At 39.4% G+C, this 22,716-nt stretch overlaps 1 protein-coding gene across 1 annotated transcript in view; it reads left to right on the plus strand.

The window, feature by feature from the left end:
* The window catches only part of Lgr1 (Leucine-rich repeat-containing G protein-coupled receptor 1), a 167,534-nt gene that overhangs the window by 142,392 nt on the left and 2,426 nt on the right, over positions 1-22,716 (plus strand). Inside the window, exons 6-15 of the mRNA XM_073974072.1 lie at positions 6,285-6,359; positions 6,461-6,526; positions 6,790-6,858; positions 6,936-7,007; positions 7,116-7,233; positions 7,371-7,804; positions 12,190-12,408; positions 17,662-17,814; positions 17,945-18,090; positions 18,382-18,610. Coding sequence (XP_073830173.1) covers positions 6,285-6,359; positions 6,461-6,526; positions 6,790-6,858; positions 6,936-7,007; positions 7,116-7,233; positions 7,371-7,804; positions 12,190-12,408; positions 17,662-17,814; positions 17,945-18,090; positions 18,382-18,610 — 1,581 coding nt within the window. The remainder of the gene's footprint in view (positions 1-6,284; positions 6,360-6,460; positions 6,527-6,789; positions 6,859-6,935; positions 7,008-7,115; positions 7,234-7,370; positions 7,805-12,189; positions 12,409-17,661; positions 17,815-17,944; positions 18,091-18,381; positions 18,611-22,716) is intronic.

The following is a 22,716-nucleotide window of genomic DNA, read 5'->3' on the forward strand; positions in this document are numbered from 1 at the left end:
TTGGTACCAAAAGAGGTTTCAGACAAGGAGACAGCCTTTCGTGTGACCTCTTCAACATCCTGCTAGAAAAGGTTATACGAGAGGCAAACGTCAAAAGAAGTGGCACAATCTACACCAATAGTCACATGTTACTTGCTTATGCTGATGATATAGACATCATGGGTCGATCAGTAAAAGAAGTAACTGATACCTTTATAAAGGTCGAAGGAGAATCTGCTAAAGTGGGTCTGGCGGTAAACGGTGAGAAGACCAAGTTGATGGTGTCGACGCGCAATGCGTCCATTGAGCTCGGACCGACTGTGGAAGTTGGTTCCTATAATATTGAGGTAGTAAAAGACTTCGTCTACCTCGGCACCTCCGTCAACACAACAAACGACATCAGTTGTGAAATAAAAAGAAGAATTGTACTGGCCAACAGATGCCACTTTGGATTAAGTAAGCAGTTTAAAAACAAAGCCACATCTCGTCAAACAAAAATAACGCTCTACAAAACACTGATACTACCCGTGCTGATGTATGGCTCCGAAGCCTGGGTACTTGCGCAAGCAGACATGGCAGTGCTTGGTGTGTTTGAGAGAAAAATTCTTCGAAAGATCTACGGACCAATCTGCGTTGACGGTGAATATCGACGTCGCATGAACCACGAGCTGTATCTGCTATACAACGACATGAATATTGTTAAACGTATCGAGATGCAGCGATTGCGTTGGCTAGGCCATATCATAAGAATGAGCGATGATGAACCCGCTAAAAAGGCGTATGAATACATGCCACATGGCGGTGCACGCAGAATTGGCAGGCCAAGGAATAGATGGCGCAAACAAGTGGATGTTGAGATGAAAAGGCGCGGTATTCCAGAGTGCAAAGCAACAAATAGAGAGGAATGGAGATCTCTTCTTAGTTCGGCCTATAGAACAAATGTTCTGTAATGGGCCAGCTAAGTAAGTAAGTAAGTAACGCGCCCACTAGTCATTTCAGTGGGTCATCGTATAACTTTTGGACCAGTATGCCAGGAAGCATTGACTTGTCCACGGAAAACATAATATAGCTTTATACAGGACCACAACGAGAAGCATCGGTATACATTTCCAAGGAATCTTCGAACAGACCCTAAACTGCACTTAGACACAAATGTTGAGTTTTTGTGCGGGAGGTACGCTAAGGAGAGGACTGATGCCACTTTAAAAGTTAAACTAAAATTGGGCAAAATATTAGGAGATCCAAAGTTTGGACCAAATTGGTTTCACCATTCAAGAGATATGCATAACATTTTGTGTGGGAGGTACCCGAAGGAGTGGACAAATATAGTCCATATCTTAACCTGATCTATATATGGTAGATGTATTAGGATGTGTAAAGTATGCACCAAATCTTTCACTCCCAACAAGAGTTATAGTGCACACATTTTTTCCAACATTTTTGAACTTTTGTGGGGGAGGAACCTGAAGGAGTGGACCGATATGGATTATCTTCGAACTGAAACTTAGTTTGGACAAAATATTACGAAGCAAGATTTTGGACCGAACCGCAGATCCGTTCGAGAGTTATTTCGCGCTGCAACCACTACACACGGCGTCATAGATGTTTTTTGCACCTTTCAGGCTATTTTCTCAGGAAGTATGGACTTGCCCCTGATTCGAGAACAGCACCTAAACTGAACTTTTCCGAAATTTTGTGTGGGAGGTACCCGAAGGAGTGAACCGATTGAGTCCATGTTGAAACTTTATCTAAGTCTGGTAGAAATTTCACGATGTGGAAATTATGGGCCAAATCGGTCAGTCCCATCAAGAGTAATCGTTCGCAAAAAATTTCCGAACATTTTCGAACTTTTGTGGGGGAGGTACCGGAAGGAGTGGACCGATATATGGGGGCCCTTCGAAAACATGGACCTACATATGTTGAAAACTTTTAGGAGAGCGGTTTTGTGACTACTGAGAACCTTAAATGTCATATTACATTAAGTTCGGTCAAAAATTTAGTTAAAACAATGAAAATACCTACAATCGGGAGGTGCCGTTATATGGGAGATATAACCAGGGTTTAAAAGCCAGCATCTAAAAACGTTAGCATTAGCTGTACACTTCAACTGCTACACAATATTGACACACACGGCTAAATAAGCAACCGAACGCATATTTATTTTTGTGCATTTTTGCTTATTTCGTTTTTTACGCCTAATTTTTTTCGTTAGGCATAATCGACAACCACGCTACACATTTAGCAGTGGTGGAACCTATGTAAAGAATACTATTATATAAAATTCACATGTCCTATGAACGAAAAAGTGGAATTAATTATATCGTGATTTTTAATGCATTACACTCACTGGTAACCCTGATCTCAAAATCAATTGTTTGCTGTAAACCTGACTAAGCCGTTGAAACTTTGCTGCTTATTTTCTTTTCTAATATGTGTTGATGATGTGTGCTGCAAAATATGAGTATACGTGTCCGATGCTATTTTATTATAGCGACAATATCAAATAGCATCAGCATCGCTAGCAATATTTTTGTGAAATTCCTACATGTTGCCGTTGTTCATTGTTGCTAAACATATTTCGAAGAAATTCTAGCAGGCACAGCTGCAAATATTCGGTGCTTTTGCGTTAGCATTTTAAACCCTGGCTATAACAAAACATAGTCGTCCTATGTTCCCAGCTTTTGATGAAGAAGTTTTGTGACCATTGGGAACTTCACCTGTAAAATTACAGCCAGGTTGGTAGGAAAATGTAGCTAAACTCGTCAAAATTCCTAAAGCCGGGGGATAACATGGGCCTATGTTGACAATTTATGGTGGAGAAGTTCTGTGACCACTGGGAACCTCAAATGTCGAACAACAGGTAGTTCGGTCAAAAAATTTAGCTAAAACCCCCAAAATAGCTGAAATCGGCTTAGATGCACAACATGGACCTATGTCGACAATTTTGATGGATAAGTTTTGTGACTACTGGGAACATCAAATGTGATATAAAATACCGAAGATCCGGAGGTACCGTTATATGGGGCCTATAGCAAAACATGGACCTATGTTGACAATTTTTGATGAAGTTTTGTGACCACTGGGAACTGGGAACAAATGTCAAATAACGGGTACTTCGGTCAAAAAATTTAGCTAAAACCCTCAAAATACACAAATTCGGCAGGTGCCATAATATGGGGACTACAGCATAACATGGATTTAGATTGATAATTTTGTTGGAGATGTTTTGTGACCACTGAGAATTTCAAATGTCAAACAACAGTTAGTTCGATCAGGATATGTAGGTGAAATTTTCAAATACGGAAAATTTGGAGGTACCGTTATATGGGGGCTGTAGCAAAACATGTATTTATTTTGACAATTTTTATTGAAGAGCTTTTGGGGTCACTGGGAGCCTCAAATGCCAAATTGCAGGTAATTCCGTCAAAAATGTAGCTAAAATCTTCAAAATACCGAAAAGGGAAAGGTACCGTTATGTGAGGTGGCACAGACTTTAAAACACTGTAACCGACCGATTGGACCCAAATTTTGTCAATGGTAATATTTTGTGCAAAGTTAAATCAAGTGCAGTTAAATTCTCGGATCGTTTTCAAATTCTTGCAAATATGGTAAATTTTTCCTCGGGGTTTAGCCAATACTTCCTAAGGTAACTTCGAATACACACGTCAGAAAATTCAAAATGTTGACTTGCTTCATTTTTATGGACTGCTTGTTTTATGGTTTAAAACTTTTTACCAAAAGTACTCCCTGTGGTACTGTTTACAACGATATACGGTTTTTCAGGTACAAGTCCATGCTTCCTTACCTAAGCGTCTGAATCTCAAAAAATCTTACGGTATAAACTATAACTATCAAAAGAGTGCCTGATATTGGTTTAACCTTTGCACATCGTAATATTACTCTCAAACTTAAATTAAATTCAAAGATACAAGAAACACAAAAGTTCTAAATGTCCTATGACAGACTTTGCGTAGGTGACAAAAGAAGTGTTGTAAGTTTTGTAACGTGGTTTGAGGTAAGTTCAGTCACGTCCGGGTATGCATAAGGACCCAATAAACCATACGAAATGAAAATATTGGTTTTCTCCCTTTCCTGAGGGTTAAATCGGCGTTCTTTCCGAACGATTCTACGTAATCGGTAACTTGACAGTTTGCAGATAATCAGGAAAATGTACTTCCCTGTGGGGAGGTACCCAGAAGACCGATATTGACCATTTTCGAAGATAAACTAAATTTGGACAAAATATTAGGAGATCCAAAGTTTGGACCAAATCGGTCAGTACCATGCCTACCATTCTTGTGACCTTTTTCGCACATTTAGGTGGTAGTACCGGAGTGTACAATATGACTCTCGTTTGAACGTAAACTAAGTTTAGACAAAATATTACGAAGGTCAAATTTTATACCGAATCGGCTGATCTGTTCGAGGGTTATCGGGCGCTTCTGCCACTACTCATAGTGCCGCACGGCAGCTCCGATTCATTTGCTCAGGAAATATTTACTTGCCCATGAAAAAAACTGTACCTACGTAATGGGGACAGCGAATTGATTGATTTCAATAGTTTTTGTTGTACCTCAAATTGGGGGGTGCTTTCGTTTTGTCCGCTTATAGTCCATATTTATATTAGGCAATTTTCCTTGCGGCAATTGTCAGTTTGATGGAGCGAGAGAGGTGAGGCATATGGTAACCCTCTGCCTCTCAACACAATCTCTCACCTACAAACTGACAATTGCCGCAAGGAAAATTGCCTTATTTAAGGTCGCAAATAAGGCAATTTTCCTTAATTTTTGAATTTTAACCTTTGTTTATTAAATTCTAAATTCCTAATATCCAAAAAAAAATACAACTTCGTTTTCTTAAAAAAATTATAATTTTAAAAAAATGTGCTGAGGGGGTGCTTTAGTTTTGGCCGACGCTGTATACAGATATTAGCGATGATGAAGATATCCCAAAACTAATTCCATATGACGTTATTGATATATACCACCTAGCCAAAATGGAAGTAGAAGGAAAAGATGGGTTGTGTAACGTGGTTTTGTCGTAGGCTGGGGTAAACTTAGTCGTGTCCAGGGTCGCCATAAGGGCCCAATAAACCTTTCCTCGGGGTTAAATCGGAGATTTATTGATGTAAAACTAATTTATAATCTACTGATGTTTAAATACGATAAGAAGGATAATTGGCTGGGGTATCGGCAACTTGGATTCGCCGTTCGGTAGTAGGCGATCTGAAGGTAATCGGGAACTCGGTAACTCGCTGTTCGGTTGTAGGCGATTTGAAGATAATCGGAAACTCGACGATTCGTTGATCTGTAGTAGGTGATTTGAAGATAGTCGGGAACTCGATGATTCGATGTTCGGTAGTAGGCGATTTGAAGTTAATCGGGAACTCGACTCTCGTGTTGTAGGGGTTCGGCCACTCGGCACTCGGTTCGGTTGGTCGGGTCGCGGTTAGTTAGTGTTAGTCCTAAGTTAACCTCTACAGTATTCTACGAGTACTGACTAGTGGAACAACATCCGAAGGTGGAGTGGAACAACATCCGAAGGTGGAGTGGAACTACATCCGAAGGTGGAGTGGAACAACACCCGGAGGTGGAGTGGAACAACACCCGAAGGTGGAGTGGAACAACACCCGAAGGTGGAGTGAATGTATTAGCCACCGCACAAAGGGGGTAGCTCTCAAAAATACTTCCCAACACTCTGTACACTCCCGTGTAAGTTGGCGGACTACAAATACTTAGTTGTACTCAAGCCCGTGTGACTAACTCCCTGCAGTAGCAAGTCTGTCTTTCCCCAACGAAACTGGAATATTAGTGTGTACAGTCGCACAGAGCAATTGAGAATTACACTGCAGTTGTTATGCTGTCGCTTGCCTGAAATTGCACTGTAACACACACATCCCACAGAAATGCAAGCGAATTGACAGGTTGTGACACTGTTGGGTAGTGGGGCCTTGCTGTTCTCTGTTGGCCGGTTGTATTGTTGTTGTGGTAGTGGGCGTCGCTGCTGTTGGTTTTATGTACGTGATCAATTGGTCACGTTACAGTTGGTTGCCAGCAAAACGACAACATGATAAATTCTTGAGAACATGATGAATTCTTGTGACAGCCATGTAGCCTTCAGACAGCCTCAGAATTTTTCTTACATTATTTTTTAAAACCAACCACTTTATTTATGTCTATGTGTCTTAAAAAACATATTCTTTAAAAATATGCGTAAATACATTTTAATAGTTATTTTAAAACAAATTTATTTCAGTTATTTTGTTTTTATTTTTAAAAAAGGTTTTTTTTTCGATTCCATTACAGACGTATTATAAATAGCGGTTTAACAACAATACCTGACTTAACCTATTTGCCATCGACAAATATACTGCAAATGATGTAAGTGAAATATTTCAATTTAATTAAAGACTCGAGCAATATTAATATGAAATCGATACGGAGAATTATTTTGGTAACTTGTTTTCTTTTTCCACTTTCAGAGATCTCGATAATAATCACATAACTCGAATTGATTCAAAATCGATAAAAATAAAGACTGACCAATTGTAAATATATTTTGTGAAACAGTCAAGTCCTAACCTGGCGTTTACACACAGACAATTTGAGCAGACAATAGCAAAGTTACAAACCATTTTCATGAATACATTTGTAGTTTTCTCAATACATATTTAAACATTTGTAAGTGTATTGGTGAAAAAGGTTTGTATTTCTGCTCTTGTGTGCCCAAAACTGTCGTTTGTAAACACTGGGTAATATGCATGAAAAACATTTTTGTATGATACAAATATTTTTTAATTTTATTTTTCAGAATTTTAGCAAATAATTACATAAGTTATATAGATGATTCAGCATTTTATGGCTCACAAATAGCAAAACTGTAAGTTAAGGGCTTAAAAAATAACACAAAATGAAGTTAACATATACATATTATTCCCTATACTCTGCGTTTTTCAGCATTTTAAAAGAAAATCGCAATTTACGAGAAGTACATCAGAATGCATTTCATGGCATGAGTATGCAAGAATTGTAAGTATCAATTGGCTTTAAGCTCAATTTAAAGGGAGTCTATAGAGACGCATACAGGAAATCAAAAATACAAACATTTACTTTTATTTCTCCCCTTCACCACACCAGAGATCTCTCCAGTACTTCGTTGGTACGTTTGCCCTCAGCCGGTCTGCAGGATATTGAAGTACTGCGCATTGAAAATACACACACATTGAAAACCATACCATCCATTTATAACTTTAAGGTAAATATCGATTGGAAAATAAAATAAAAAAATTGACAAACAAAATAAAATAAGAAAGTTAATGCTGAGAAAAAGTTTAAAGCCTAAAGTTTGTTCAATTTGTTTTTTTGTCTTTTGTTCTATTTCCTTTTTTCCAGAATTTACAAAAGGCTCATTTAACGCATTCCTTTCACTGTTGTGCTTTTAAATTTCCCTCGCGCCATGACCCAATACGTCATGCCGAACGTTTAAAGGAAATCGAAAAATGGCAACAACAATGCATCACTAAAAACAAAGACTCCAATAATTTACAGAAATTGGAGAAATTTACACAAAACAATAAAGCCATAGAGGACTATGACATGGAAGGCATACGAGAGGCGACAGAGTTTTCTAAAGGAGGCTGGTCAACACCACAGGCTAACACACTGTCGTCTGATTCAACAGGTGGAACAGGCAGTGATGATGTATGGCATAGAACAACTCAACAACAACTTCCGGTAGCTAACGGTATTGCCCCAACAACTTCCTCCACTTCCATGGATGCGAGTAAACTCAATTTATTAACAAATACCAACAGCATTCTATTCAGGTAGGAATGCAAACATGCAAACGGCAATAATAAACTTTGTATAATATGATTGGTATTTTCGAATCAATAACCAGTATATGAGGGTATTATTTTTCGATTTAAAATGAAAAAGATATTTTGAAATGATAAAGATATTGAATAACAGGTTATAATATGGGAATCATGTAATTATGAAGGCAGTTTTTATAGGCGAGTTCAAATAGGATGACAATTTTATAGACGATATCAAGGGAAATTTTTTAGACGAGTTGAAGGAGGTCTTCTTGGGCGATCTAAAGGGAGTCATTATAGACGAGCTGAAGGGAGTCTTTATACACGACTTGAAGGGAGTCTTTATAGACGACTTGAAGGGTGTCTTTATAGACGAGCTGAAGGGAGTTTTATAGACGAGCTAAAGGGAGTCTTTATAGACGAGTTGATGGGAGTCTTTATAGACGAGCTGAAGGTCATCTTTATAGACGAGCTGAAGGTCGTCTTTATAGACGAGCTGAAGGTCGTCTTTATAGACGAGCTGAAGGTCGTCTTTATAGACGAGCTGAAGGTCGTCTTTATAGACGAGCTGAAGGTCGTCTTTATAGACGAGCTGAAGGTCGTCTTTATAGACGAGCTGAAGGTCGTCTTTATAGACGAGCTGAAGGTCGTCTTTATAGACGAGCTGAAGGTCGTCTTTATAGACGAGCTGAAGGTCGTCTTTATAGACGAGCTGAAGGTCGTCTTTATAGACGAGCTGAAGGTCGTCTTTATAGACGAGCTGAAGGTCGTCTTTATAGACGAGCTGAAGGTCGTCTTTATAGACGAGCTGAAGGTCGTCTTTATAGACGAGCTGAAGGTCGTCTTTATAGACGAGCTGAAGGTCGTCTTTATAGACGAGCTGAAGGTCGTCTTTATAGACGAGCTGAAGGTCGTCTTTATAGACGAGCTGAAGGTCGTCTTTATAGACGAGCTGAAGGTCGTCTTTATAGACGAGCTGAAGGTCGTCTTTATAGACGAGCTGAAGGTCGTCTTTATAGACGAGCTGAAGGGAGTCTTTTTAGACGAGCTGAAGGTCGCCTATTATAGACGAGCTGAAGGTCGTCTATATAGACGAGCTGAAGGGAGTCTTTTTAGACGAGCTGAAGGTCGCCTATTATAGACGAGCTGAAGGTCGTCTTTATAGACGAGCTGAAGGTCGTCTTTACAGACGAGCTGAAGGGAGTCTTTATAGACGAGCTGAGGGTCGTCTTTATAGACGAGCTGAAAGTCGTCTTTATAGACGAGCTGAAAGTCGTCTTTATAGACGAGCTGAAGGGAGTCTTTATAGACGAGCTGAAGGGAGTCTTTATAGACGAGCTGAGGGTCGTCTTTATAGACGAGCTGAAAGTCGTCTTTATAGACGAGCTGAAAGTCGTCTTTATAGACGAGCTATAGGTTGTCTTTATAGACGAGTTGATAGGAATCTTTATAGACGAGCTGAAGGTCGTCTTTATAGACGAGCTGAAGGTCGCCTATTATAGACGAGCTGAAGGTCGCCTATTATAGACGAGCTGAAGGTCGTCTTTATAGACGAGCTGAAGGTCGCCTATTATAGACGAGCTGAAGGTCGTCTTTAGAGACGAGCTGAAGGTCGTCTTTAGAGACGAGCTGAAGGTCGTCTTTAGAGACGAGCTGAAGGTCGTCCTTATAGACGAGCTGAAGGTCGTCCTTATAGACGAGCTGAAGGTCGTCTTTATAGACGAGCTGATGGTCGTCTTTATAGACGAGCCGAAGGTCATTTGTAGAGACGAGCTGAAGGTCGTCTTTATAGACGAGCTGAAGGTCGTCTTTATAGACGAGCTGAAGGTCGTCTTTATAGACGAGCTGAAGGTCGCCTTTATAGACGAGCTGATGGTCGTCTTTATAGACGAGCTGAAGGTCGCCTTTATAGACGAGCTGAAGGTCGTCTTTATAGACGAGCTGAAGGTCGCCTTTATAGACGAGCTGATGGTCGTCTTTATAGACGAGCTGAAGGTCGTCTTTATAGACAAGCTAAAGGTCGTCTTTATAGACAAGCTTAGGGTCGTCTTTGTAGACCAGCTTAGGGTCGTCTATATAGACGAGCTGAAGGTCGTCTTTATAGACAAGCTTAGGGTCGTCTATATAGACGAGCTGAAGGCCGTCTTTATAGACGAGTTGAAGGTCGTCTTTATAGACGAGCTGAAGGTCGTCTTTATAGACGAGCTGAAGGTCGTATTCATAGACGAGCTGAAGGTCGTATTCATAGACGAGCTGAAGGTCGTATTCATAGACGAGCTGAAGGTCGTATTAATAGACGAGCTGATGGGAGTCTTTATAGACGAGCTGATGGGAGTCTTTATAGACGAGCTGATGGGAGTCTTTATAGAAGAGCTGATGGGAGTCTTTATAGACGAGCTGAAGGTTGTCTTTATAGACGAGCTGAAGGTTGTCTTTATAGACGAGCTGAAGGTTGTCTTTATAGACGAGCTGAAGGGAGTCTTTATAGACGAGCTGAAGGGAGTCTTTATAGACGAGCTGAAGGGAGTCTTTATATACGAGGTGAAGGGAGTCTTTATAGACGAGCTGTAGGGAGTCTTTATAGACGAGCTGAAGGTCGTATTCATAGACGAGCTGAAGTTCGTCTTTATAGACGAGCTGATGGGAGTCTTTATAGGCGAGCTGAAGGTCGTATTCATAGACGAGCTGAAGATCGTCTTTATAGACGAGCTGATGGGAGTCTTTATAGACGAGCTGAAGGGAGTCTTTATAGACGAGGTGAAGATCGTCTTTATAGACGACCTGAAGGTCGTCTTTATAGACGAGGTGAAGATCGTCTTTATAGACGACCTGAAGGTCGTCTTTATAGACGAGCTGGAGGTCGTCTTTATAGACGAGCTGAAGGTCGTCTTTATAGACGAGCTGAAGGTCGTCTTTATAGACGAGCCGAAGGTCGTCTTTATAGAAGAAAGAAAGAGAGTCTTTATAGACGAAATGTAAATAGACTTTATAGACGAGCTGAAGGTCGTCTTTATAGACGAGCTGAAGGTCGTCTTTATAGACGAGCTGAAGGTCGTCTTTATAGACGAGCTGAAGGTCGTCTTTATAGACGAGCTGAAGGTCGTCTTTATAGACGAGCTGAAGGTCGTCTTTATGGACGAGCTGAAGGTCGTCTTTATAGACGAGCTGAAGGTCGTCTTTATAGACGAGCTGAAGGTCGTCTTTATAGACGAGCTGAAGGTCGTCTTTATAGACGAGCTGAAGGTCGTCTTTATAGACGAGCTGAAGGTCGTCTTTATAGACGAGCTGAAGGTCGTCTTTATAGACAAGCTGAAGGTCATCTTTATAGACGAGCTGAAGGTCATCTTTATAGACGAGCTGAAGGTCGTCTTTATAGACGAGCTGAAGGTCATCTTCATAGACGACCTGAAGGTCGTCTTTATAGACGAGCTGAAGGTCATCTTTATAGACGAGCTGAAGGTCGTCTTTATAGACGAGCTGAAGGTCGTCTTTATAGACGAGCTGAAGGTCGTCTTTATAGACGAGCTGAAGGTCGTCTTTATAGACGAGCTGAAGGTCGTCTTTATAGACGAGCTGAAGGTCGTCTTTATAGACGAGCTGAAGGTCGTCTCTATAGACGAGCTGAAGGTCGTCTTTATAGACGAGCTGAAGGTCGTCTTTATAGACGAGCTGAAGGTCGTCTTTATAGACGAGCTGAAGGTCGTCTTTGTAGACGAGTTGACGGGAATCTTTATAGACGAGCTGAAGGTCGTCTTTATGGACGAGTTAAAGGGAGTTTTTATAGACGAGTTGAAGGGAGTCTTTATAGACGAGTTGAAGGGAGTTTTTAAAGACGAGCTGAAGGTCGTCTTTATAGACGAGTTTAAATGAATTTTGTTGGCCTAGTGGCCTTTACAGGCGTGCTGGAGGGTGGGAGCTTATACAGAGCAGGTAGAGGGAATCTTTATAGACGGTTTTAAGCTAATAAAAAATATTTGTTATTGTATGTGTGTGTGACTTTTAAAATCTTTGTGATACTAAATGGCAAAAACACTGATTTCTGCTTAAAAGTGAAAACACACTTCAACAGGTGTGAGTGGTGTTGACATTTATACAACAATGCAAAGTTTATTTGAAGGTAGAGGAAAAATAACAACATATCATAAACATTCTCACTCAACAAAGGGGGAAAAGAACGAATGAGAAAGAAAGCAGTTGACATTCAAAATATGCCAAAGGCGATTTCAATTACAATAGAACTTTTTAGTAGCATCAAGTTGTTGACCAAAAAAATAAATGTTATTTTTTTTGTAATAGTCTTTAAAATTCAATTCGGACAAATGAACATAAAATAAATTTTCTTAAACTTTTTTCACTTTATTTCTTTGTGTTTTTATTTATTTTCCATTCTCTAGCCGTTTAATGCGTTCCGATTTTCCCATTAGCGATGACCGGTTTTTGGGTGACACAAATATGTGGTCAGAATTTTCACCCAATGTAAATGATGTTGAATATTTTGTTGATGAAAATGACTATTTGTCGGATTCAATGAAATCGGATATTGGAATATTCCATGAACCAATTAATACGGATTCAAGTCAATTGGATGAGTACTGTGGCAATTTTACATTCAGGTAAGTCGCAATGATGTTTTCGTTATTTGATCAAAAATATTTAATGAACGTGACACTGAGATAGGATTTAAGGCATCCATGTTTTTTTTAATATAAAAATCAATTTCCAGGTGAAAGTTTTATTTCGGGGAAAATGGAAAAGTTTATTTGAAATGAAAGATACCATCAGAATAAAGTTAAAGTGACGAGTTTTGAGAAAAAAACATAGAAATAGGAGCATGAACAAGAATATGATTCAAAGCAACTACATAAATAAAAAAATTCACAATGTCACAATCAAGCAAAAGGAAGGCTGTTTTATTTACAAAACGAGAATATTTATAGAGAGAAGGAAGCCGACTTTGTTGATGGAGATGGAAGTTATTTATAGGAAATAACAACGTATTTTAATAGAAGTCCGGGAAGTCTTTGTAAAAAAGATCAGAAGTCTTCCAAAAGAAGGCCAGCAATTTTATTCACGGTATTCCACAAGATCTACTAATAGAATACCAAAAATGTTCCAAAAAAGACCCGATGGACCTGCTAAAGAAGATTAAGATGCTATCTTATCGAACTCCAGAAACATTCTTATACAAGACCAAAAGTTTGTCCTATACATAATAACAGAAGACCAAGGCGTCTATTTATAGAAGACAAATACGTTTTGGTATAGAAAATCTAACGGTTTTTCTTATAGAAGCAAAATATTTCTTCGTACAAATGATGAAGGGTTTTTTATAGAAAACTAGCGGACCCGGCGAACTTCGTCTCGCTATTAAGGAATAAAATTTCATACAAAAACTCAATTTTCGATTTTTCCAATTTTCCGACTTTTCCAGAGAGATTTTCCAAAATTTTCTTCCGTAAAGACCTTCTCCTCGAAAATACAAATAACTGACAAAAAATTTTACAGAAATCGGCCTAGCCGTTCTCATTTTATGAATTACTATACATTTTTTACACCATTTATATATATATATAGATAAAGGATATTTTTAATGGAAGTCTAAGTAGTCCCCTTAAGAAGATCAAGGAAGCTGCTTAACGATGACCTAAAAGTATATTTAAAGCAGATCAGAGGGCCTTCTTTTAGACAGAAGAGCAATGACTCTTTTTAAAGAAGGCAAAGCGTTCTACTTAGATTAGGCGTCCATGAGGTATGTTTATTTAAGACCAAGGGGTTTTATTATAGAAAACTAGGAGGTCTTCTTTAGAAGACCAAGAGGTTTTCTTATGGAGGACCAAGAAGTCTTCTTATGGAAAACCAGGAGAGTTCTTATAAATGACAAAGAGATCTTCTTATGGAAGGCTAAGATGTTTTCTTTTTAAAGAAAAAGACTCCTTCATAGGAAAGACCAAAATGTATTTTTGTAGAAGGCCAAGAGGTCTTTTTGTAGAAGACTGTGAAGTCTTCTTATGGAACGCAAAAAGGTTTTCTTATGCGGCACCAAGAGGTCCTTTAAAGGCCTGGGTACATAAGCTGCCTCGCCTGCTTGCCTGCTTCATTTATGACAGAGCAAATCTCGAACTAGCCTTTTCTTTTTTATTCTTTTATCAGAAGCAATCGAGGCAAGAAGGCGAGGCAGCTTATGTGCCCTGGCCTTTAGACATTCCAAGTCTTATGGAATTGCAAGATGTCCTTTTATGGAAGTACAATAGGTCTTCTTTTTGAAGACCAAGGAGTATTCTTATGGAAGAACAAGAGGTTTTAAAATAGAAGACGAGGTCTTCTGATAGAAGACGAGGTCTTCTAATAGAAGGCGATATCGTCTAATAGAAGAAGACCAAGAGGACTTAGACCAATAGGCCTTAAAGAAGTCCAAGAGGTCTTTTTATGGAATTCCAAGGGGGTTTCTTATGGAAAACCACGAAAGAGTTCTACGTGTCTTATTGAAGACAAAAACATCTTCTTATGGATAAACCAAAATGTTTTCTAATGGAGAACCAAGAGGCCTTTTTATGAAAGACCAAAAGACCATCTAATAGAAAACTACAATATGGGAGACATAGAGGTCTTCTTATGGAAGACCAAGAGATAAATACCAAGAGGTCGTCTCACAGAAGACCAAGAGTACTTCTCACGGAAGACCGACCATGAGGTCTTAATACCAAAAAATCTTCTTTTTGAAGACTCAGAGGTAATTTTATTGAAGACCAAGAGGTCTTATTTTTGACGATAAATAGGTGTTCTTATAAAAGACCAATAGATCTTCTTGTAGAAGACCATTAGGTCTTCTTGTAGAAGACCATTAGGTATTCTTATAGAATTCCAATAGGTTTTCTTATAGAAGACCAATAGGTCTTCTTATAGAAGACCAATAGGTAGAAGACCATTAGGTCTTCTTGTAGAAGACCATTAGGTCTTCTTGTAGAAGACCATTAGGTCTTCTTGTAGACCTTATAGAAGACCAATAGGTCATCTTGTAGAAGACCAATAGGTGTTCTTATAGAAGGCGAATAGGTCTTCTTATAGAAGGCGAATAGGTCTTCTTATAGAAGACCAATAGGTCTTCTTATAGAAGACCAATAGGTCTTCTTATAGAAGACCAATAGGTCTTCTTATAGAAGACCAATAGGTCTTCTTATAGAAGACCAATAGGTTTTCTTATAGAAGACCAATTGGTCTTCTTATATAAGACCGATAGGTCTTCTTATTGGTCTTCTAATGGAAGACCAGTGATCGGGGACCAAGAGGTCTTTTAATGTAGGACGAAGGTCTCTTTACATAAGGTCTTCGACCCGAAGGTAATCTTGAAAAAGATTCGAAAGTCTTCTTGTAGAAGATTCGAAGTCTTTTAATGGAATAATCGAAGACCCTACAGTCTTCTTTTAGGAGATCCCAAGGTCTTCCTTCTTTTAGAAGAACCGGGCCTGAACTTATTTATAAATGAAGATGGACTTCCAAAAGAAGAACCGAAGGACTTTTTACAGAAGGTCTTCGAAGCTAAGTTAATCTTGTAGAAGACTCGAAGGTCTGCTTGCAAAAGATCAGACAGTCCTCTGGTAGTAGATCCAACTGTCTTCTTATAAAAGACCTAATCCCCTTTTATAGATAATCAGAAGGTCTCCTTGAAAAAGACCTGAATCCCTTCTTATAGAAAATCTGAAGGTCTTCTTATAGAAAATCCGAAAGTCTTCCTATACAAGAAGAGACGGTATTTTATGAAAAGAACCTCGGATCTGCTATAAAAAGACCTTCCAAACGAAAAACGATTTCCTAAAGATGAACCGATGGTCTCCATACAAAAGGTCTTCGACCCAAAGCAAAGTTTGTAGAAGCCTCGAAAGTCTTCTTGTACAAGATCCAAAAGTCTTCTTATAGAATACCCAAAGGTCTTCTTATAGAAGACCTGAATGTCTTCTTATAGAAGACCTGAATGTCTTCTTATAGGAGACCTGAAGGTCTTCTTATAGGAGACCTGAAGGTCTTCATATAGGAGACCTGAAGGTCTTCTTATAGGAGACCTGAAGGTCTTCTTATAAGAGACCTGAAGGTCTTCTTATAGAAGACCCGAAGATCTTCCTATAAAAGACCCGAAGATCTTCCTATGGAAGACATGAAGATCTTCTTATAGGAGATCCGAGGTTCTTTGCATAAAAGACCAGACCCTTTTTTATTGAATACCAGATGACCTTTTAATAGAAGATCAGAAGGTGTTCTTATAGAAGACAAAAGATCTTCTCATATAAGAAGGTCTTCTTATAGGAGACCAAATGTCCTTTTTATGGCAGACCAGAACTTCTTCTTATAGAAGACTAGAAGGTATTCTTATAGAAAACCAGAAGTTCTTCTTATAGCCGGCAAGCCTTTTTTATGGCCCTTCTTATAGAAGACTAGAAGGTTTTCTTATAGCAATCCAGATGGCCTTCTTATAAACTGAAGGCCTTATAGAAAACAAGAAGGCCTTCTTATAGAAAACTAGAAGCTCTTCTTATAGAAGACAAGAAGGACTTTTTATAGAAGACCAGAAGTTCTTCTAATAGAAGTCCCACAGGTGTTCTTATAGAAGACCCGAAGGTCCTCAGAGGTTTTATTAGAAATGATCCGAAGGTGATCTTATAGAAGATCAAAATGGATCATATTGCCCGGATCATATCTTCTAAACCGGTAAGAATTTTAATTTGCTCTCGGAGGCAAAGTTGTAGCTCTTGTCTTAAAAAACTAATTCTGAACACATAAAATCCACCAAACCTCATCTTTGAGTCAAATTTCCCCTTTGACAACAAGGCGTTCAAACCTTTGGGGGGGCCATAACCACGAATGTAGAAGTGATGGGGAAAAACTTCGAGTTTTTGATCTTCTATCATGCTGCGGTGTCAGAATATGGTTTGTTCGTGAAATTTCTCCTTTGACAACAAGGCCTCAAACCTTTGGGGGCCATAACCGCGAATGTGGAAGTGATGGGGAAAAACGCCGGGACACGTGTCTTCTTATTTTTGGTCTTCTATCATGCTGCGGTGTCAGAATATGGTTTGTTCGAGATTTGAATTTTGTTCGTGTCGCATTGTGATATACTCGTAGAATAAAATAGTTTGCTTTCTTTGAAGAACTTCATGTAAATATTTATTAAAAAATAACTTTCAAAGCTAAGATATTGAAATTTGGGGAAATGTTGAACCAAATAAGGCATATTAACATATGTTTTTTTTTTTAAAAAAAAATTGCAGGATGTTTTCAAAGGATTTTTTAGTATTTAATTTTTCAAGGACATTTTTGATGTTCTTGTTATCCTTGTATGCAATAAATAACAATTATTATATAAAGCCAATATTCTCCGTTTTAATATGACACCAACTCCTGCTTCGTGCGTTGAGTACAAGTATTTAAATTTATTTATTTATTTTTTCAAAAAATTTTGTCACTTGAAATTTGAATGTCCTTTAAAAGGCCAACAGGATGAGAAAACAAAAAATCTTAAGTACCATTTTACTCCATTTTGCCTAAAGTTTCAGACGTATATAGTCCGGTTCATGTGCAACGACATTTTTTTGAAACTTGTCGGACGGTGGTATATACCCTTTTTCGTATTCCAATTCGTTGTATATAAAGTTCGACATCATAACACTGTGTCGACTTAGTCAACCTGACAACATTGTGGTTTGAATATTAATTACCAGAACGGGTCATTCATTGTCATTCCCTTTGATGTTTGCAATTGAAACGAAATATTTTAAATTGGAATCAAAAGCAAACACACAACAACAACAAAACATCTGTACATCGTTTCTAAGACTATTTCTATTTTTTATGCTTTTCCCTTTTTTCTTTTGCAGCAAACACGATGTTGAATGTTATCCCATGGCAAACGCCCTGAATCCCTGTGAAGATGTAATGGGCTATCAATGGTTGCGTATTTCGGTGTGGATTGTTGTGGCCTTGGCCGTCATTGGAAATGTTGCTGTACTTGTGGTGATTCTGTCCATCAAGTAGGCTTTTGTGGAATAAAATAATGATTTAATTTGCTGTAACTGATTTTTATTTTTTGTTAATAATACGCAATATGTTGTCACCATTGAACCGATGAAGAAGTAACAACTTTCCGTTTCTTGTTTTCAGGTCTGAATCTCCCTCTGTGCCAAGATTTTTAATGTGCCATTTGGCATTTGCCGATTTATGTTTGGGTCTCTATTTACTGTTGATAGCCTCGATTGATTCCCACTCTATGGGAGAGTATTTTAATTATGCCTATGATTGGCAATATGGTAAGAGACAACTTGACATTTAGTATAGTTAATTAGTTTTAAGCCATAAAAATGTATTTTTATACACATATTGAAAGGTCTTATTACCTATTACCAATTACCACATACATTTTCATTATCATCCTTTCCGTGATTCACGGGCGAATTAATCCTCTTTATCTAGCTTCGTTCATCAATCCAACCATCCATCCATCAGTCAATTTAAAGTTTTGTTTTTCCATAACCTTTATTAGCCTCATATTTATCCTTGTTGCCTCATATTGCGTGTCCTTGTTCTGTTTCTTCTTCTAGGTGCTGGTTGCAAAGTTGCCGGTTTCCTAACGGTATTTGCCAGTCACTTGTCTGTATTTACTTTGACCGTAATCACCATAGAACGTTGGCTGGCCATTACCCATGCCTTGTATTTGAATCATCGCATCAAATTGAGACCGGCAGCCTACATTATGATGGGCGGCTGGATTTATTCAATTATTATGTCGTCCCTACCGTTATTTGGTATTAGCAATTACTCATCGACAAGGTAAGATACAGAGAGAGGGAGAAGGGAAACGAAAAATAATACAATAAAATGAGTAAGCCACTTCAGATGTCTTAGGAGAGCGGAAGAAGCATTAATCGACAAACTGGGGGACGAACAAAGAGTTTTATAAACGAGATGGAGGTGGTTTTTATAGACGAGCTGAAGGGAGTGTTTTTAGACGAGCTGAAGATAGTGATTTTAGATGAGCTGAAGGTGGTCTTTATAGACGAACTGAAGAGAGTCTTTATAGACGAGCTGAAGGGAGTCTTTATAGACGAGCTGAAGGCAGTCTTTATAGACGAGCTGGAGGTAGTCTTTATAGACGAGCTGAAGGCAGTCTTTATAGATGAGCTGAAGGCAGTCTTTATAGATGAGCTGAAGGGAGTCTTTATAGACGAGCTGAAGGCAGTCTTTAAAGACGAGCTGAAGGGAGTCTTTATAGACGAGCTGAAGAGAGTCTTTACAGATGAGCGGAGGGAGTTTTATAAACGAACTGAAGGGAGTCTTTATGGACGAGCTGAAGGGAATCATTATAGACGAGCTGAAGGGCATCTTTACAGAAGAGCTGAAGAGAGTCTTTATAGACGAGCTGAAGCGAGACTTTATAGACGAGCTGAAGGAAGTCTTTATAGACGAGCTGAAGGGAATCTTTCTAGACGAGCTGAAGGGAGTCTTTACAGACGAGCTGAAGAGAGTCTTCATAGACGAGCTGAAAAGAGTCTTTATATACGAGCTGAAGGGAGTCTTTATAGACGAAATGAAGGGAGACTTTATAGACGAACTGAAGGGAGTCTTTCTAGACGAGCTGAAGGCAGTCTTTAGAGACGAGCTGAAGGCAGTCTTTATAGACGAGCTGAATTAAGTCTTTACAGATTAGCTGAAGGGAGTTTTATAGACGAACTGAAGGGGGTATTTATAGACGAACTGAAAGGGGTCTTTATAGACGAGCTGAAGACAGTCTATATAGACGAACTGAAGGAAGTTTTTATAGGCGAGCTGAAGGGCGTTTTTGGAGACAAGCTGAAAGGAGTCTTTAGAGACGAGCTGAAGGCAGTCTTTATAGACGAGCTGAAGAGAGTCTTTATAGACGAGCTGAAGGCAGACTTTATAGACGAGCTGAAGGGAGTCTTTATAGACGAGCTAAAGGGAATCTTTATAGACGAGCTGAAGGGAGTCTTTATAGACGAGCGGAAGGGAGTCTTTATAGACGAGCTGAAGGGAGTCTTTATAGACGAGCGGAAGGGAGTCTTTATAGACGAGCTGAAGGGAGTCTTTATAGACGAGCTGAAGGGAGTCTTTATAGACGAGCTGAAGGGCGTTTTTTTTTAGACGAGCTGAAGGTCATCTTTATAAACGAGCTGAAGAGAGTCTTTATAGACGAGCTGAAGAGAGTCTTTATAGACCAAAGGAAGGGAGTCTTTCTAGACGAGCTGAAGGGAGTCTTTGTAGACGAGCTGAAGGGAGTCTTTATAGACGAGCTGAAGGGAGTCTTTATAGACGAGCTGAAAGGAGTCTTTATAGACGAGCTGAAGGTCGTCTTTTTAGACGAGCTGAAGGGAGTCTTCCTAGACGAGATGAAGGGAGTCTTTATAGACGAGCTGGAGGTAGTCTTTATAGACGAGCTGAAGGCAGTCTTTAAAGACGAGCTGAAGGGAGTCTTTATAGACGAGCTGAAGAGAGTCTTTACAGATGAGCGGAGGGAGTTTTATAAACGAACTGAAGGGAGTCTTTATGGACGAGCTGAAGGGAATCATTATAGACGAGCTGAAGGGCATCTTTACAGAAGAGCTGAAGAGAGTCTTTATAGACGAGCTGAAGGGAGACTTTATAGACGAGCTGAAGGAAGTCTTTATAGACGAGCTGAAGGGAATCTTTCTAGACGAGCTGAAGGGAGTCTTTACAGACGAGCTGAAGAGAGTCTTCATAGACGAGCTGAAAAGAGTCTTTATATACGAGCTGAAGGGAGTCTTTATAGACGAAATGAAGGGAGACTTTATAGACGAACTGAAGGGAGTCTTTCTAGACGAGCTGAAGGCAGTCTCTATAGACGAGCTGAATTAAGTCTTTACAGATTAGCTGAAGGGAGTTTTATAGACGAACTGAAGGGGTTATTTATAGACGAACTGAAAGGGGTCTTTATAGACGAGCTGAAGACAGTCTATATAGACGAACTGAAGGAAGTTTTTATAGGCGAGCTGAAGGGCGTTTTTGGAGACAAGCTGAAGGGAGTCTTTAGAGACGAGCTGAAGGCAGTCTTTATAGACGAGCTGAAGACAGTCTTTATAGACGAGCTAAATAGAGTCTTTATAGACGAGCTGAAGGCAGTCTTTATAGACGAGCTGAAGGCAGACTTTATAGACGAGCTGAAGGGAGTCTTTATAGACGAGCTAAAGGGAATCTTTATAGACGAGCTGAAGGGAGTCCTTATAGACGAGCGGAAGGGAGTCTTTATAGACAAGCTGAAGGGAGTCTTTATAGAAGAGCTGAAGGGAGTCTTTATAGACGAGCTGAAGGGAGTCTTTATAGACGAGCTGAAGGGAGTCTTCCTAGACGAGCTGAAAGGAGTCTTTATAGACGAGCTGAAGGTCGTCTTTTTAGACGAGCTGAAGGGATTCTTCCTAGACGAGATGAAGGGAGTCTTTATAGACGAAATAAAGAGAGTCTTTATAGACGAAGTGAAGGGAGTCTTTATAGACGAGATGAAGGTAGTCTTTCTAGACGAGATGAAGGGAGTCTTTATAGACGAAATGAAGGGAGTCTTTACAGACGAGCTGAAGAGAGTCTTTATAGACGAGCTGAAAAGAGTCTTTATAGACGAGCTGAAAAGAGTCTTTATATACGAGCTGAAGGGAGTCTTTATAGACGAGCTGAAGGGAGTTTTTTTTAGACGAGCTGAAGGTCATCTTTATAAACGAGCTGAAGAGAGTCTTTATAGACGAGCTGAAGAGAGTCTTTATAGACCAAAGGAAGCGTGTCTTTCTAGACGAGCTGAAGGGAGTCTTTGTAGACGAGCTGAAGGGAGTCTTTATAGACGAGCTGAAGGCAGTCTTTATAGACGAGCTGAAAGGAGTCTTTATAGACGAGCTGAACGGAGTCTGTATAGACGAGTTGAAGGGAGTCTGTATAGACGAGCTGAAGAGAGTCTTCATAGACGAGCTGAAGGGAGTCTTTATAGAGGACCTAAAAGGTGTCTTTATAGACAAGCTGAAGGAAGTCTGTATAGACGAACTGAAGGGAGTCTTTACAGACGAACTGAAGAGAGTCTTCATAGACGAGCTGAAAAGAGTCTTTATAGACGAGCTGAAGGGAGTCTTTATAGACGAGCTGAAAGGAGTTTTATAGACGAGCTGAAAGGAGTTTTATAGACGAACTGAAGGGAGTCTTTATAGACGAGCTGAAAGGAGTCTTTATAGACGAGCTGAACGGAGTCTGTATAGACGAGTTGAAGGGAGTCTGTATAGACGAAATAAAGAGAGTCTTTATAGACAAGCTGAAGGCAGTCTTTATAGAAGAGCTGAAGGGAGTTTCTATTGACGAGCTGAAGGGAATCTTTATAGACGAGCTGAAGGGAGTCTTTACAGACGAGCTGAAGAGAGTCTTCATAGACGAGCTGAAAAGAGTCTTTATAAACGAGCTGAAGAGAGTATTTATAGACGAGCTGAAGAGAGTCTTTATTGACCAAAGGAAGGGAGTCTTTCTAGACGAGCTGAAGGGAGTCTTTATAGACGAGCTGAAGGGAGTCTTTATAGACGAGCTGAACGGAGTCTGTATAGACGAGTTGAAGGGAGTCTGTATAGACGAGTTGAAGGGAGTCTGTATAGATGAGATGAAGGGAGTCTTTATTAACGAGTTGAAGGGAGTCTTTATAGACGAGTTGAAGGGAGTCCTTATAGACGAGTTGAATGGAGTCTTTAGAGACGTGATGAAGGGAGTCTTTATAGACGAGCTGAAGGGATTCTTTATAGACGAACTGAAGGGAGTCTTAATAGACGAAATGAAGGGAGTCTTTATAGACGAGCTGAAGGGAGTCTTTATAGACGAGCTGAAGGGAGTCTTTATAGACGAGCTGAAGGGAGTCTTTATAGACGAGCTGAAGGGAGTCTTTA

This window comes from Musca autumnalis, unplaced genomic scaffold (assembly GCF_047663935.1).
Source record: "Musca autumnalis isolate F117 unplaced genomic scaffold, ASM4766393v1 scaffold_1, whole genome shotgun sequence".
Taxonomy (NCBI): domain Eukaryota; kingdom Metazoa; phylum Arthropoda; class Insecta; order Diptera; family Muscidae; genus Musca; species Musca autumnalis.